At 44.2% G+C, this 17,004-nt stretch overlaps 1 protein-coding gene across 2 annotated transcripts in view; it reads right to left on the bottom strand.

Moving 5' to 3' along the window:
• SRPK1 (SRSF protein kinase 1) overlaps window positions 1-15,738 on the bottom strand; it is a 516,348-nt gene extending 500,610 nt beyond the window's left edge. The window contains exons 1-2 of one of the 2 annotated variants that reach the window (XM_069238761.1): window positions 15,624-15,738; window positions 6,306-6,360 (exon numbers count right to left, since the gene is read on the bottom strand). In XM_069238761.1, the coding sequence (XP_069094862.1) occupies window positions 6,306-6,360; window positions 15,624-15,636 (68 nt within the window). In that variant the 5' untranslated portion in view covers window positions 15,637-15,738. Of the gene's footprint in view, window positions 1-6,305; window positions 6,361-15,525; window positions 15,584-15,623 lie in introns of those variants that run through there. The other variant, XM_069238760.1, reaches the window with a different exon arrangement.
• Window positions 15,739-17,004: the final 1,266 nt, after the last annotated feature.

The raw sequence follows: 17,004 nt of genomic DNA, 5'->3' as shown, positions 1-17,004 counted from the left end.
GCAGTTCTCCTGGGTTTCTTGTAGGCTCAGCTGCAGGACGAATCGTCTTTTTTGGGCAGAAGCCATCAAGGTCAGCAGGCAGGTCGTGGGGCTGGTGTAGAAAGAATCTAAATGAAGAGCTACAACATTTACCTGTAGGATGGATATTCCTCAAGTACCATGTCACTATAGATATCAATAACCATAATTTTGTATGTCAAAACTAACAATGACTCTTGGATGAACAACAGAGCCGAACATCAGACTGAATAACAAGATAGAGAGTTCTAACAACAAAGTATAAATTTATTAGATAATTTTACAAAATACTAAAAACACAAGGCCTAATACAAGAAAAACAATAACAAATTACCTAACTCAGTCATTCCACATACATGCCAAACTAAAATAACCAGGATAAGAAATACAAAAACTACAGTGGGAGGACTCTAGTAGTCCTTGTATAATATAAATTAAACAGTTACAGAGATAAATCAAAAGAAAGACATTCTATTACTTAGCATAAAAAGATTTAAATTGATACAAATCTAACGAAATTAATATAGCAATCTACAATCCAATGCAAGGAAGATCTATGAGTAAGAAGAAATGATAATAATGCTATAATCTCGAATGAGATACAGTAGGAACCTGTAGCCTACGCACGTTTCGGTGTTCCTCTATTATTGAGGTCACCTGCATCAGGGAAGTTCCTAACGTTATAGACTATTGCTGGTACAATCCTAACAGCCGAACATCCTGGTCATTTCTTGTGCCAAATTCTGGATGTATATCGAAAATATATACGTGATATCTGTTACACCAATCTGGTGTAATAACTAATATAAAGATGTTCCATTTTCAAGAATATACGACAGGATTTCCTTTGTTGTCAATAAGGATTTACAGTTCTGAGATCCAACTAGAAAATACTGAAGAGAAGGTTCTATTTCGTAGTCTTTAAATTGACCCCATATTCATGATGAACTTTGTACGGGTTCCAAAACACGAACACTGATGGAGAAACTGAGTACAAGACAGATTGACGTTCAATTCCTAATCGTCATGGGGCTTGTACCAAGTCAACTGCTACTTCTTTTCCGCTTCTGCAGGTACAACTCCTGTGTGTCCTTTGTTCCGTCGGTTGTCAAGATCTGATCTCTAGTTTTCATGGGTGCCACCTAAATACTCAATTCAGGGGCATACAGGGAGTGCCAGGCGGTAGTCAGTGGGCTGCCTACCTTTAGGGTGACTACAACCTTTCTATGACGTCTTCCCCTCGGAAGTGGGCATCACCCTAGCCCTAGTAGCCTAATTCATTTCAAACAAGATGGAGAAATTTGATAAGTGCTGTCTACTTCCGCTCGTCCACCCTGGGGGTGGGAATCGCATGGCGTGAGCACACCTAAATCTGCCTAATTTTCCCACCTGTGCTACAACCAAAAGCGGAGGGGTTCTCATCCCACCATCTAGAGAGACTTTGGTAGCATTACAAAGGCGGCTAGGCTTTTGAAGCTTCCTGCCCTGCAATGTCTACCCTGCCTGGGTGAGGTGATTACACCCCTGCCCAGTGCAGACTTGTGTGCCTGGCCTTCGATAGCGCTGGCTCTCACCTTGGGAGGCCAGAAACACATCTATGGTGACTGAAGTGGTCAGGACCAGTCAGCAAACCCACTAGTAGCTGGTAGGGTTTAATTGGGCACCTCTAAGGTACACTCTGGGTGAAGTTATTATTAAATCCTTCACTGGCATCAGTGAGGGTTTATTAATCTGAGATGTTGGTTACCAAACATCCCTATATTCAGAGAAGCCATCATGTAGCTGGGAAACTCGTAGTAACCAGTGTCTGGCACATGCATTTCAAATGGCTTGCCTGTTCACTTACTATGTCTGAGAATCGACAAAAACATAGCAGGGGCATATTTATTTGTGAAGATATGCCCTCACATGTTATATAATGAACACTGATTTAGGGCTGTAAGGCCTGCTAGAGGGGTGACTTACATATATTGCATGCAGTGTTTAGGGGACATGGCACACAGGCTGTGTGCCATGTCATGTATTCACTTTTGTCTGCACCAAGGCAAACAGGCTGCAATGGCAGCCTGCCATGTGCTTGGTGAGGGTCCCTTAGGGTGGCACAATTTGTGCTGCAGCCCTTAGAGACCCTTCTTAGTACCCCCATGCCCTAGGTACCAGTGGTATCAATAACTAGGGACTTACAGTGGGTGCTAAAGGTTTTGCCAACTGGGAGAAATGACTGGGGGGAAGAGACATGGCAATGGGGTCCTGGCAAGCAGGAACTCAGTGCACTTTCAGTCGAAAGTACACCAGAAACCAGGCAAAAAGGGGGTGGGTAGGTGGGGGTGACCATGTCAAAAGAGGCACTTTCCTACAGTGCTCAGGATATTTTCCGGAATCGCAGCCAAGATGTTTGTCAAGGAGTCCCATAGAGAATTCAAGAAATATCCAAGAGCACAAGATGTATTTATAGAGGGTAGAGGAAAACCTGTAGAGAAAAAAAATATGCCTGCCACAGATGTCTAGACTCCTGAAATCTGTATCAGATGGGACTTGTGGGAGAGACTCAATATTATGGGAGGCCAAAGTGGCATGTACCACCAAACGTTGACAAGTAGAATGTCTTGTGAGACTGTCCAGATCAACTATAGCAGGACAGTGCCTGTGAGACCTACACGCACTCCAGAGGAAGGCGATTCACCAAAAACAGCATGAAGGGAAACATAATATTCACGCATCTAGTTTAGAGTCTCCCCGTCCCCTGGAAAGGGTGGAAGACGCGGGCTAGACTCTGACCTAGAGTCCTCAATCCAGAGCGTATGCAGTGAAGTCGGCAAATTACATGACTTTGACCTCTTGGCGTTGATGGAGAATGGCGCCCACGACAACAACTCCTTCAACGGGCCCGCAAACAGACACCAGTACGAGAAGAGATACCTTGGTCGACGGGAAGACCAGGAGGGGCCCCGACATCCGTGTCGCTAGATGGTACATACAACGCTCCAGCAGAGCTTTCACTCCTAAGTTGACGACAGAAGTCACATTCTTCAGCGCCATGGTGCTCGACCAGGCACAGCATACAAATCGAGTGGGGGTCTGTAGCAGACAATTGTCGTCCACAGGACCCACAGGGTTTGAACCCTGAAGACATGAACAGGAAAAAGCACACTGTTCACAGCCCAACTAACCATTAGCAGATCCGAATTACAAGCGTGGGAAGATGAAACCAACATCAGCAAGGGGGGGTATATGGACTGCGCGGATGTCACATCTCGTGGACGACATTGATACGGAGTAACACAGCGCCCTCTTCCGAGGCGTGGATGTGCTACTGGAACAATGTCTCCAGATCAGGCTCACGCCGGAGGAGGATTCTAAAGTAAGGAATCTGTAGCTAGAGGTCTCCATCAGAGATTTTAATTTCAAGGGTGCTAGGTCAGTATTCAGCTGACCTAGTCAGATGTGAGTAGTCCCAAATAAATACAATAAGTCAGTATGATTAATAATGCGTTACCTACAGCACAAAAAGGGCCAAACGGATATTAACCACGTTATATATCATACAACTATTCAACCATACACTGAATATGCTGAATCATGCTCCTGGTCAATTTCAGTAGTGATTTAAGTGATGGCAATAGTCTTATTTGGCCAACTTAAAAAACATGTAGAGGTGGACTAGACCACACAGTAACAAAAGGATAACTTCTGTAAACTTTGAAGAAATTTGGATTAACCTACAAATGCTGGGTTGATTGCTGGCTACACGGATGCCTTCCAATGTGAAATCACAATATCAGAACACAGCACCAAGCTTTTCTGAATAAGAGTTCATCTCCTTGAGCACAGTTTTTCCAGAAATGTTTCAGGACATGTTTAGTGCCTTAAAAACGTAAAAATGCTGTGCACTCTTCAGATCTTGGGCAGACCTACATCTGACTTGATCCACAAGACAACCACTGCTATCTCCCCTTCCACAACACAATGATCATAAGTGCCCATTACAAGTTTTATCAATAAAAAATCCCAACACATTATGTCAATTCTGTACGTATTACATTTGGCACGGTTGGCTGTGAACCCTTAACTCTTGCAAGGGATTGAAGCAAATACTAACAATGTGATATAATCTATTAATGCATTATGTGAAATGTGGCCTGTATCAAGTACCTACAATGAGCTGCAACTGACAAGTTTAAGGGAATTGTGGTACCACCTGCAAGGGACTTGAGAGAGAACTATAATATATCCACCAAGCATTGTTCATGTCCTAGAATAAACAAATCTTCAATGCAGACTTTAAGTAGTACATTCAGCGGGTAATTTATTTTGACTGCTTCAATTACTACCCACGGTTTGGAGAATAAATAGTGCCAACATTTTGATAGAAAGCCTTATTGTAAGTTAAGAAAAAAACCTGGAATTCTTCCTGTTCCTCCTCATTTCACTTTTTCCTTTTCTGGTTACAGCAAGGGTTAAAGGTAACATAACGGTTTCAAGAACCATTAGCAGCTCACCCATAAAGATCATCAACAAACCTGAAAGAACTAGCAACACTAAGCCATATCATCAGGCTCTAGGCTTGAAAGGCACAGTAGTGTCTTGAAGAGAGTGGGAAGAAAGTGATAATGCACAGAAGAGTATGGAGGTGATCTTGAAAGAAGCAGCACATAACTGTGCAAAAGTGATTTTGGAAATACCCAAGTGGAAGGGGCTGAATCTGATTAAAAGTGGGTGGAAATAATATGTTGCCAAATGAGCAGAGCAAAATTCATTATCTTTGCACTTTGCTAGGTTGCAGTAAACAACATTTGCGGTAAACTGCCCCACCAGTGCTTTTGCAACCAGTAACCTATTTGCAGGAGCTTTCTACCATAAACATGTACGTCAGGGGGTTAATTTTCAGGAATAAAGTAAAATCAACAACTACATATTCTGCTTAAAATTGAAACAGAATCAACAAAATGGTAAATTGTCTCAGTTTCTCTGACTCAAACAATTTCAGAAAATACTTTGGTACAAATCACTGGGCAAATTTCGTGGCATTGCCTTACATCTAATAGAACGGATTTCCAAATAATGGGGGACTACTTAAAGAAAGGGTTGGTAGCCTCTCGTGTTCCGATGGAGGGGCTTTAAGGAAAACCTATTCCTGACTTCATATGTTGCAGGATAGTGTGTATGGGGTATATTTTAAGAGTTGAGAGTCCCGTCATTGCCGATCAAGCAGCTCTCTTAAAAACAAATGCTGCTTGTCACAGAAAACCAGTGTATTGCCCTTGACGTGGATGTGATCTGGCCCAGTCCTACTATGGCCCAACATGGCAGCATTTGTGCCCTCTGAAGTTTATGAGCTTCTTTTAAGGTAGTTACCAACATAAGGTGTTGCAGTAGTCAAGGCAGGAATTAACAGCCACCCTTACAACCAAAGCATGATTTTTGTGGGGAGAGGTTAGAGAAGTGTTGATGTAGCTGAAATAATAAGCAACCTTGGACTGCTTGGCAAATCTGCAGTGGGTGGAGGTAGCATTACAATTTAGCACAAATCCTAGACTTTTCAGTCTAAGCCATTTCTAGACTAAGAATCAAAAGGTTTGGAGGGGTGAGAGGGGTTGAGACAGGGCAGAGCCCATCTTTCATTTGCCCCACAAGAAGACAGTCTCTGTACAGAGGCAACCCAGCAACAAGCAGATTCATTCTTCTAAAATACAACCCTGCTTACCAACATTGAGGACATGCTGGGGGAGAGACAGCTTTTAACAACCAGTAGTAAAAGTGCTCAGACTCTAACAGTACTTTACAATAGGAACAACTACTACATTTGCCAAAGCCCTACCAGTATTGATATGCAACGAAGAAGCATCCGGTGCACTGCAAAACATTCACTAACCAAGTTTACCAGAAAAGGAAAAAAAATCAAGCTCTCCTCAGCAATAGTAAAGAGAATAGTAGAATCTAGCACATAGGCACGAATATGCACATCCACAAAAAGAAAAGTATCTTTAGAAAATTCAAGGAAGGTTGAACCACCATAGCTGACAACACAAACACCAAGCAATTAATTCACATTCACTCTAATACCAGTGTTCTATAGTGTCTATTTCTGAAATATTGTCTCCCAAACTGCGAAGCCCCATGCACCGACTTAAGCAAGGTTTCCGCTTCAACCAGCCAGCATTGCACCCTAGCTACTGCAACAAACTATGGATGGTACCTCTCCATTCCATTCAAAACGTAGGTGGTTCAGAAATTAATGCTACAGATCATTTAAAAAAAGGGGGGTGGGATTAAGAATTCACACTTACTTCTTTGGTGCCCTCTTGGCTTTAGTGCGTTTCTTCCGTGCTTGTATCGCTAGAACTGCAAAAAAGGGAAAAACAATAGGATATTCATGATATGGACAAGAAATTAACTTTTGCTTTATGACTGATACATGTATACACCCATATTTCGCTCCGCTAAGAGAACACTAAGAAAGTGCCCCAAAGATTGGCTCTACAAATTCTTCTTTTGTATCACCTATAAAGGGAAATGGGCAACCAGACCAGCTTTTCCCTTACTAGGCAATAGTGGGATCCTAAACAAACCCTGCACTCAATGGAAGAGAATACCAAATAAACACGTTGCAGATTGACCACAATATATATGGTGGAAGGGAAGATGATGTAGAGATTATAAATTAGTGGTAGGTGGTTTGCAACTTGAAAGGAAAACAGCAAAGGATCACTTTAGAAATGTATCACCCTTCCCCCTATTCAACTATGTCTCCCAAATCCAAATAGTTAAGTCTACCTACAAAAATAAATGTTAGCTTTGTCCTTAATTAGTCATTTCCAACCTTATTCCCATAACTCATCCCTTTGACCCAAACTCGATTGTCCAATTATAACATCTGAAATCTCCAATTATCGCTATAGCTCATTCTCATTCATACTAGTCTTAACACCAGTCGTGGCTCAGCCACCAAATTCAATATTTTGCTTTAACGGATACTCCCACCCCAATATATCATCAGGTAAAGCGAAATTACTTAATTCAGTTTCACATTTTTTCATCCTACATTCCAAAATGTCATTACTGTCCCTCCACTTATAGCCCATCCTACTTCCACAATCCCATAGCTCTCCCTCCATCCAAGCTCAAAGCTCAGCCTAATAACACAATTTCATGATAGCAAATCTTTTCAGTCTCATTATAGTTCACCTTCCTACTCTTCAATGGCATAGCTCATCCTCCAACTTCTAAATCATGTTATAGCTCATCCACCTGCCCCAAATGTTATTATGCTGATCCTCCGTTGCATCCCCTTATACCTCATTTTCCTTCTTCGAATTCCATTTCGTTTTTACCCTTTGTCCCACGTCTCCTCATATCACTCATTTACCAAATATCATTATAGCTGAAACCCCCACCACTCGCCCCAAAATCTCATTACAGCTCATACTTCAAACCACATATGTAGTTTTAGCTTTTAAATGTTAATTGGGTTAGATTCAGTGTGAACATTCAGTATCAGACTTCATATAAATATGCCCAAAAGAACACACGGAAGTACTGAGATAGCACAGTGGAAAACAGCAGGGCTATTGAAATCTGTGTATAGCTTGGAGGATAGAGGTCTGAATTTTAGCATGGCAAGCTAAGATTTCAACCATATAGAAATAATGACAAAGAGCATTCACTTGGGTAGTAATGACCACTATTACCTGATTTAGAGCAAAACTGCAGATACACACACTTTTTCAACATCCATGTTCATACAGGGAATACACATTGTAATGGTTCACATGAAGCAGACCAGGCTTTCATTACCTGTAACATCCACGCTATGGCTATGCATATCCACAAACTGAAAAATTAAAGCATATGTTCCCTTTCCAGAATTTTAATCTGGGAGTACAGCCTATGGTAATCGAGCACCCTGACTATGGTTTATCCCTCTTCACTGCCTTAAAAAGCACTAGCCCTGCTCAGAGCAGCGCAACATGGTGCTGACAGGCTTCTCACTAACACAAATAAACAGGAACGTATTACCCTTGTACTTACTTAATTTAACTGGATCCTAAACAAGGCATGCTGCACTATTATAAAAGACTGCCTCGGATTCCAATACCTGAACCTCCAAACTACAAAAATCATCATCCCAAAACTTTCCTTTTCTGAAGACTCGTACTCTTTGCAGAAATGTCACCATATCTCTCTTGAATCCATGTTTCAGGAACTAGTCCACATTCTCAGAATCTGGAACTTTCTACTTGTTCATATCAAAAAAGTCCTCTCCGTTCAAGAGTTTTAAATACCTCATTGAAAACATGCTCACTGAAGAACAGCTGGCAATCTATTCCCACTTTCACTCAGAACCTTCATCAGCATGGCTGTAGGAGGTTGACCCTCTATGTAGTGTGCAAAACTAGGCACACTGTGCATGGGGTCCAGGCAACCACACGTTGGTTTCCAGAGGTAAAAATGAGACCACCTAATGCTACAATTATTAAGGTAGCTGGTCGAGCAGTTAGGCTCATCCAGGAGATGTGCTAAGCATTTGTTGTACTCACAATACCAATCATGCACCACACACACACACACAATGAATAACTTGAGACCAGAATTTATAAAAATACTTCAGACTGCTATATATATTTTTAAGACCAAAATGGTTAAGATACATTAAGTACTTTTTGAGTTATGATTTTTCAAAGTTTTAATTAAGTTAGTCTTTCTGCGCGTAATTATGCACCCTAGGAATCAATGGAGGGCCACCTAGAAAAATGCATATAAAATCACACAGGTGAGTTACCAGTCTCTTTTGCAGGACGGTCGATGAGTTTGGTGGCCAGCTGGAGGGTCTCTGGCAGCTCCCGGTTCTGGAGGGAGCAGTGTTGGAAGGACTCTTGGCTCAGGCACAGGGCCACTTGGAGGGGCCACCTGGAAACGGAGCTAGTTTGCAGACTCAAAGGTGGTGCCTTTGGGTCCTCTTGGGCTGTCTATGGTCACAAGGGGTTAGGGACCTGTGGCACACAGCAGGTTCCGCAATGCAGGGCTCAAGGCAGCCAGATGCAGGGCGAGTTGGAGGTCTTGGATGCTGTGCACAATGGAACCCTTTGAAGCTGGAGGTAAATCTTGTTCGAGGGACATTGTAGGATGACAAGGGCCCTCTGGTGGGAGGTCCGGGGTGTTCCTGAAGTCCCTCGACTGGGGCTTCCTCCTGGTCCAGGTGCAGCTCTGGATGAGCTGTTTTTGTTGTTGTCTAACGTGCACTGACCAGTACCTGGGTTATTGGCACAACTTGGCCACGGGAGGGCGCAGTGCCACCAAAGTTGGCACATTTCTAGGTCTGGTTGGCTGTCATTGGTGTGTCGTCTGGTCCGGCTGCGACTTCCAGTTCCGGAGATATCATCTGGTCGGTGAAGTAACCCTCACCAGTTCGCTGGTTGAGTGTTTCTTTAGTTTCTTGAGTGGTGCCTCCACTCACGAGGGAGATCTCAGGCTATTTGCAAAGCCTGGAGGTCCTCTGGGTCTTTTGAGGTCGGTCCAGTGGTCAGCTCCCCCCGCACCGGCGATTGTTGGGACTCTGGTGCAGCAAGCAGGGGTCTTGAAGCCTCTTCTAGGGCAGCAGGTCCTCTGTTCCCGTCCTGTCGGGTTCCTTGGTGCTGTCTTCTTTTCCTCCTGATGAATCTAGTTTCTTGTTCTAGGGGAGCTCACTTTCTGTGGTAAAGGGTCACTACCCTAAACCTCACTGGCTATTTTCCTACCACCCAAAATGGAGGAAAACGAAATGGAGGGTCCACTTCGCCTGCATGCCCCTAGGGGTGGTGCATGCTCAGTGAGACCCCTCCTCTTACCCTTTGTGTGGTTTTCTGCCTTTGCTCCCACCAAAAGTAGGGGCTGACAAAGGGAGAAGCCATCTGCTGCTAGCAGCAGGACTGGGGGCTCAAGTTTCAAGGGTGGTAGCCCTTTGAAGCTCGCAGCCAGGAGAATGCATATTCCTGAGAGAGTTAGCTCCTCCACCCAGGAAGGGCATTTTGTCTTACAAACTAGAGAGACAGGGCTCTCCCCCATTGTTTGTACATTGGCTGTCTGGCGGTGCCTTGCTGGATGGAACCAGTCAGCAACCATGCAAGTTATGTTAGCTTTTGAAGGAGGCACCTCTAAGGTGACCCCTGGGAACATTTAGGGTTAAATCTAATACTGGTACCAGTTTGGATTTATCATCCCGAGCTGTGTACCAACCAATACCAACAACCCCAGTCCAGTACAGGAGCTCCAAAGCTCCTATATAGAGTGTGGTACTTTTACTGCTAGCAAGAATTGGCCTCCATTGAGTTTTCTGTCCTGTCCCGCGTAGGGCTGGCAAAACAAGAATGCCCTCGAAGATATGTACAACATGGGGGAGGGCCCCCATACATCTGGCGTTTGAGGAGAGACCTCCCTACGTCCTCACTATCAGGAATCCCCACTCACCAGAGCTGGCAGCCAGCAAGCATGTGGCACTGCTTCTGACCACTGGGGGATGGCCCAGAGGCTCCTTCCGTCTGAAGCTCCCTAGTCAGTGTCCCGGTGAGCACTGGGGAAGGCACAGCACTTCTCTGCCCTTTGCTGGCAAGGACGGCCTCTCCAGGGCCAGTCTGATCTCCTGGGGCCATGGCAGCGAAAAGCTCACAAAAAGGCACAGAGCACGGCCTCACTCCAGGTTCCAGCCAAAGGAATGCGTGTCTGCTTGTGACCCAGGGGCACAAGTTGGTGTGGGCCTCGGGCCTCCTCATCAAGCATCGGATGACTAAGGGGACTACAAAAGGATTCCTCCTGCTCCTTAATAGCAGAGGGGGGGCACACAGGCTCAAGGCACTCACCCTACACTGAGACACTAGCGGGCAGTACTCGATAAGCGCTTCCTGGACTCCGGGCCACACGCAACTCGTGACTAGGAAAAACACACAAAGCACACGCTGTTCGGCGCTCAGGAGAGCGTTTAGCCTACACCCCCTTAGGCAACCTCCGGCGCTGGCAAATCACTAAACAGTGTGCAAGAAAGTTAAAGGGGAGGTAGGCAGACCAAATGGCCCCTGGAGAACAACTGGGGAACCTAGAGGCAGGGAGCCTGCAGCCAGCCAGCACATAAGGGCCTTGGGAACAAAGTGGCAGTCCTTCTGGTGACCTAGCAGGCAACAGGTTAGCACCTCAGCAGGGCAGTCCCCATAGTGGTTCCTGGCAAGTCCTTCCAGCAGCATCTGGTGCCAAATCCACGCAGTGTCTAAAAACATGAAGAACAACACCTGTACTTATACTCATTTTGTCTGATCTCAGGGGGCACCTAAAAGGACCTTTAGAAGTGCACAACACCCCCCTCGAACCCCAGCCATGACTCCAGACATCAGTTGGGGGTAAACTAGCCATTTGTGTGAGGGCAGGACACAGCCTATACAAATCTAAGTGCACCTGCCTCTCCCAGCCCAGGAAGACCATTCAGTAGGCAGCTGTAATACCTCCACCCTTCCTGTGTAATGGCTGTCTGGAAAGTAAGCACAAAGCCCAGCTGTCACCCAACCCCAGATGTGGCTTAGAATCAGACTGCACAGCACCAGAGTCATAAGCACACAGTGAAAAGCCCACTTTCTAAAAGTGGCCTTTCCACAGTGGTAATAAAAAATCCACCTACACTAATAAGCAGGATTTCTCACTACTATTCCAAACATGCCCACGTTACTCCTCATAGATCAGAAAATACCACTTAGACATATACTCAAGGGCATTCAAAATGCAAAACTATGAGAGGGGCAGTACTCACAGCAGTGAGAAACCAAATAGGCTGTTTGTCATTACCACTGGATAGCTCAACAGGTACACAAGGCAGATATTCTCTTCAAGGAATTAGTGCTGATGAGAAGAGTGGAGTGAACTGGAAACTCTCAAAAAAACCTTGGAAGGGGACTGTATTGTACTCAATTTTAGAAATCCCCATTTGTTCAAGTGCCTTCTTTGGTCACTACAAAACATGCATCCTATAAACAGGTGCATGAAGAACAATATACAAGCTGTGCCCCTTGGTTATGTTTTTTTTTTTTTTTTTACCCTCCTGAACCTCCGGCACAAGCAACACGACAAAGTCACTTTACTGAAACATTGAGAGTGCCGGTTCAGAGCTTCCCAATCCCCACTAATAATTCACTCCTCTAGATGATCCAGAAGAATTGTACTGACTTCTAACTACAGAGGAGACAACTACTGTAACAACATTAATAGCCAAATATAGGAGGGTGGGTCATTCATTGTGTGACCTGCACAAGTAATGGGTCCGCTCTCGATCACCAATGGGAAACAAACAACTCAATGTAGCGCTTGACTCTCATAGGGTAGCATTGCAGAGCAGTCCAACGCTTACTCAATGAGGGGGAGTGGGCTAGTAATTACCATTCACAAGCACACAAGAATAACACTTAATAAATAATTGTCCAGTCTGTGCTTTTTCTTTTGATAAAGTAAAAGTACATTTATTACACACACACGCTACTCAATACTACACAACGATTTTCAAATATACACAAGTTGATGGAGTTACTTTTCGATGACATTGCATAATAAGTCTTGTCACTCCCAAGGGGAAATATAAACCAACAACCTACGTGGCAGAACATTCCATTGTAGTTCAATGCAATATTAGACATATAACTTGGGAGTGAAAGCACCTAGTTCTGGCAAAAAGGTACATCTACTTTATCACTGGTGGCTGTCAGACTCAAATAAGCATCAACCAGGAACATGTCTAAGCTGGCTGGAGAGGTTGGCATTGCTAGGGTTACTCTCAGCATGATCTATGCAGTCTACCGACACCACAAAGGGGTGTAGGCCAAGGTTCATGATAATCCACATTGAGATATTCAACATAAAACTGATATACAGTTGGCACAGTCCCTCAAAGGACATCATGTGGATGTAAGACTGTACATTTCTAAAACACATTTACCATAATATGCTACCAGTTTAGCTCAAGTACCTAAGGGACTTCCTTACAGTAAAACACCTGTAATTACAGCCTTTCACCCCTAGAGGGTGTTCACCATTATAACAACCCTGTTATCACTATTCAGGCCAAAATACTGCATCCAGGATCTTCGCCCCTAAAGGGCTCAATCCAACCATCCTGAAACAAACATTCCAGTTGGGACTTGATTTAAAACATATTAGAGCCCTTGTACAGGCAGAACATCAAAATACCAGTGGTGCCGGTAGAGGACCGATTAGGTGGCAAGCCTAAGCGTAGTCCTACGCCAATATCTATCACTCCACTCCCTCTACATAACCACCTCCAGGATTATCTTCCTCTGTCCATTCCTCAGAATACTCAGTGTACAACTCTCAAGACTCCCTTTCTAATTCTCGGGACAAAAAATAAATAAAAAGAAATAAAAATAAAATAAAAAAATAAAAGGGAGTACACTGTTCCGAAGAAAGTTCAAGTAATTTATTAAGTACCAAACACCTAATTTGTCACTGGAAGCATCTGTTTGCAGAAGCAAAAGCTTTCGCCCACCCAAAGATGGCATGCTCAATCACTGAGCTTTGCTCCTTGTAAGGCTGGCACTGCAATGCCCAATGGACTGAGCGAGGGAGCACTTTGCCAGGGATATTTTTACTCGCCAGAAAAGGTCTGGTGTGTTGAGGTGTACCAACAACTGTGTAGGAAGATTTGATTTAGAATGGATTAAAACTGACTTCTATATTCAAGATAATTCTTGGGGCAACCAAAATACAACGTTCAAAACTGTCTATACCGGCCCTCTCCTTGGGCAGTATCTCCTTGCCACCCATTAGTAGTTTTTACGTCAAGCCTAGGCAGCATGCATGCACTGTCTGCAATACCTGCTGTATTCAGTAAAGACTTTGAGCCCTCCTCCAGCTTACCATAGGTTGACTGCAGTGTCACTCTTCTTTGCTGCTTTGTAACTTGGGGGGAGGGGGGAGTGTTTGACTTTTTTTTTTTTTAATTGTTTCCTGCCTCATCTTGTACGTTTCGCTTTAATTCCACTTCCTCTACACGCTCATCAGGTGGGAGTTCATTTGCAGGCATTCTGAATTTGTCATTTTGTTTCCTTTTCATTGTTTCAATTGCAGTGTTTTTTTTATTGTTTGTTTTTTTAGGCACGACTGATGCTGAGACTCAAGCTTTCAATATGTCAGCGTAAGCCGCAAGTGAAGACTCCTTGTACAACCATCATTTTCTTAACAAGGGAGGTGACTGGTTTCTGCAAGTAGCCCCGTCTCCATTGGGAATCATGTTTTTCTCGTAGAGTAGAAACGCAGAAGTAGAAATGGCAACTGCCATCTCACCACGGGACATCGTAGCTGGGGGCCATAGTACCTTACAGGGGCTGGAGAGCGTGTACTCACAGCTGTGCGAGGAATGCTATTCACTTCTGTGTTGCTAACTCTAGTTACTGAGCGAAGTTATCTCCATTTATCTTGTCAACCTTGTATTCTAAATAAAATTGTACCATGGTGGTTTGACGGAGTTTTTGTGAGATTTCTATTTTGCTCCTCCTAAACTCCGTGTAATGCATTGGAGTGGTTTAGCAGTGCCTTCAATGTGTCGCTTCACTATCCTTCCTCTGTATTTCTGTATGTTATTTGGTAGTTTAACAGTAATACCTGCAGCGGGTTGCTTCTTTGTCACTCTTGGTTAGACGTCATATAATAGGGATAGTACTGCATACCCCAAAAGATAGCAGATCCCTGCATATGCCACTGTAATTTCTTCTCACGCTCTCTGCAACACCTATGTTGTTGTGTAGCGACAGAGTACTGTGCACTCACCAAGTCCTCACCTTAGGCACCCATGAACTGTAATAGTGAAAATGGAATCTACATGATTACCACTTGTTAATATTTCTACTCCTAGCCTTCTCCCAGCGTTTACTGTTAATCAGCCAGCAACAATGATGGTGGGGCGGTGAAAGGGGTATTCTATTTTAATTAGCGTGAAAGATTTAAATTAGGATGCTAAATGCCAATATTTTCATTTTTTTGCTGCAGATAGAGGAAGAAGGTAAATGGAAGTGCTTTACTTATATGTAAGGCCACTGGAATTAAGCAACAGAGAGGACCAAATTATGCAGAAAGGTTGACCAATTTATGTGGCAAGAAAAGTCCAGTTATGCATTTACAACGCCAAAAGCTCTAACTCGCGCAAATGCGAGACTTATTACATTGAAAATGCTCGTTCTTTCTGTCTTCCCTCAAGACTCTCTCTTCCTGTCTCCATCCAGGACCGTATTTCCCCGTCCACATATGAGAAATGTCTCTTTCAGCCCACACAACAGGCCTACTGCTTTCTTGCTACCATATGGCATCTGTCAAAGAACCGCTCTAGTCGTCAGCTACTAAAGAACCCACACATCTGCAACTTGGCTCCCTCTAATTCAGGCATGCTGCATGTATCTCACGCGCCACAAGGCTGCCCAGGTCAGTAGACTGACATTTACTGTCAGGCACCAGAGAGGTGGGTTTTGATCCTCCTCTCCAGTAACTTACCTCTACCCAGCATCATTAGTATGTACCCCAAATTCAGTAACCATGCCCTCCTTCTCATCCCACATGTTGCCTTTCCCACTGTTTCCCACTCCTCTCACCTCTCCTCTCCATGGTTGCCGTCGGTCTCCGCGCAACTCGAGCCTGCGCACTCCCTCCCGCCGTCGTACGCGCGCGTCACAACGGACTTCCCAGCAACCTTCGCGCCTGCCCTCCTTACCTATAGACTGAGAGGACGATTTTTCCCGCAGCCATTTTTATTTGGGACAGACCCGGTTTTATAATCTATGAGATTGCACTGTAATTGTAGTTATCTATCGTGTCCCATACCCATTCTAAAGACAAAATGTGATGGACTAAGTGTTGTTTAAAAAGATCCATACAGAACCCTATACGCCACTGTCTGTAATACAATCAATTCATTGCTAGCGTCGGAAGGGGCAATGAACCTGCAGATATAATATCCAAAGTCCAAAGACAAAATGGCTAACTCTTTTTCATTTCATCTGACCTCTCTATCGTGGCCCGGTATTTTTTTCTTTAAAGTATTATAATTGCATTTCATACAGTTTAGGTTTTTGTGCAACCCAATCCGCAAAGGCCTGACTCTAACATGGCCTCACTAGTGTTGTCACTACATTCCACTATGTGCGGTCTAGTGTTTCGGAAAGGTTGACTTTGATCTACTACTACTCTTGGAGTTTACCTTCCCATAGAACGAGAGATGGCTTGCGTGTGTTTCCTATTGTACGCAGACGCACAATTTGTAAATATGTTTCGGATCCGACGGCAGAACAGCGTTAGTTGTTCGGAAAGACCTAATGTCGCTAGAGGTGGACGAGTCAGCAAAATAAAAGGGAATGCTGAGCCAGAACCAGAGCTGAACCAAGGGTCGGGCCTGGGTCTAAGAGCCCATGCACAAGCAGCGCCATGAAAGTGCTTGGCCTGTAGATCGGGAAGGAAACATCACATAAAAATATGAAAGTCTCGTCAACGTTTTTTTTAGAAAAAAATACCACGTGGAAGTATTTCTCCTTAGTAAATCAGATGATATCATTGCATCGAGAAACATGTGGCGTGGCCCTCAGACGGGTCGCACAGCAATAATGACGCGACACACGACCAGTAGAGTACCGCCAGTATAACCACGCAATGCGCGGCGCACCCCCTTTATTGAAAACCTCGGCCGCATCATGCACCAACATGTCCAGTAGTGGATACATTGTATAGGAGAGCCCGAGTTGCTCTCTACATCCCTCCAAGGCTTTATTCAGACAAACAAACCCCCAACTGGAAAACAGCCCAATGCGGGCCAACTGTAAACACACAACCAGCTCGGGGAAAAGGTCAGCAGGAGAAATAAGAGCTGGAGCGGAAGAGAAAGAACAAAAAAAATAAATAGAGAATACACAGAGTCACTAATACAGAAACTTCAAGTCCATCTGACTGAGTGTTCAGCCCTGTTTTCGGCATGCAAAATCT

Source organism: Pleurodeles waltl, chromosome 6, assembly GCF_031143425.1.
Source record: "Pleurodeles waltl isolate 20211129_DDA chromosome 6, aPleWal1.hap1.20221129, whole genome shotgun sequence".
NCBI lineage: Eukaryota > Metazoa > Chordata > Amphibia > Caudata > Salamandridae > Pleurodeles > Pleurodeles waltl.
The sequence above is the reverse complement of the archived record's forward strand: the minus strand, read 5'-3'. Positions and strand labels throughout refer to the sequence as shown.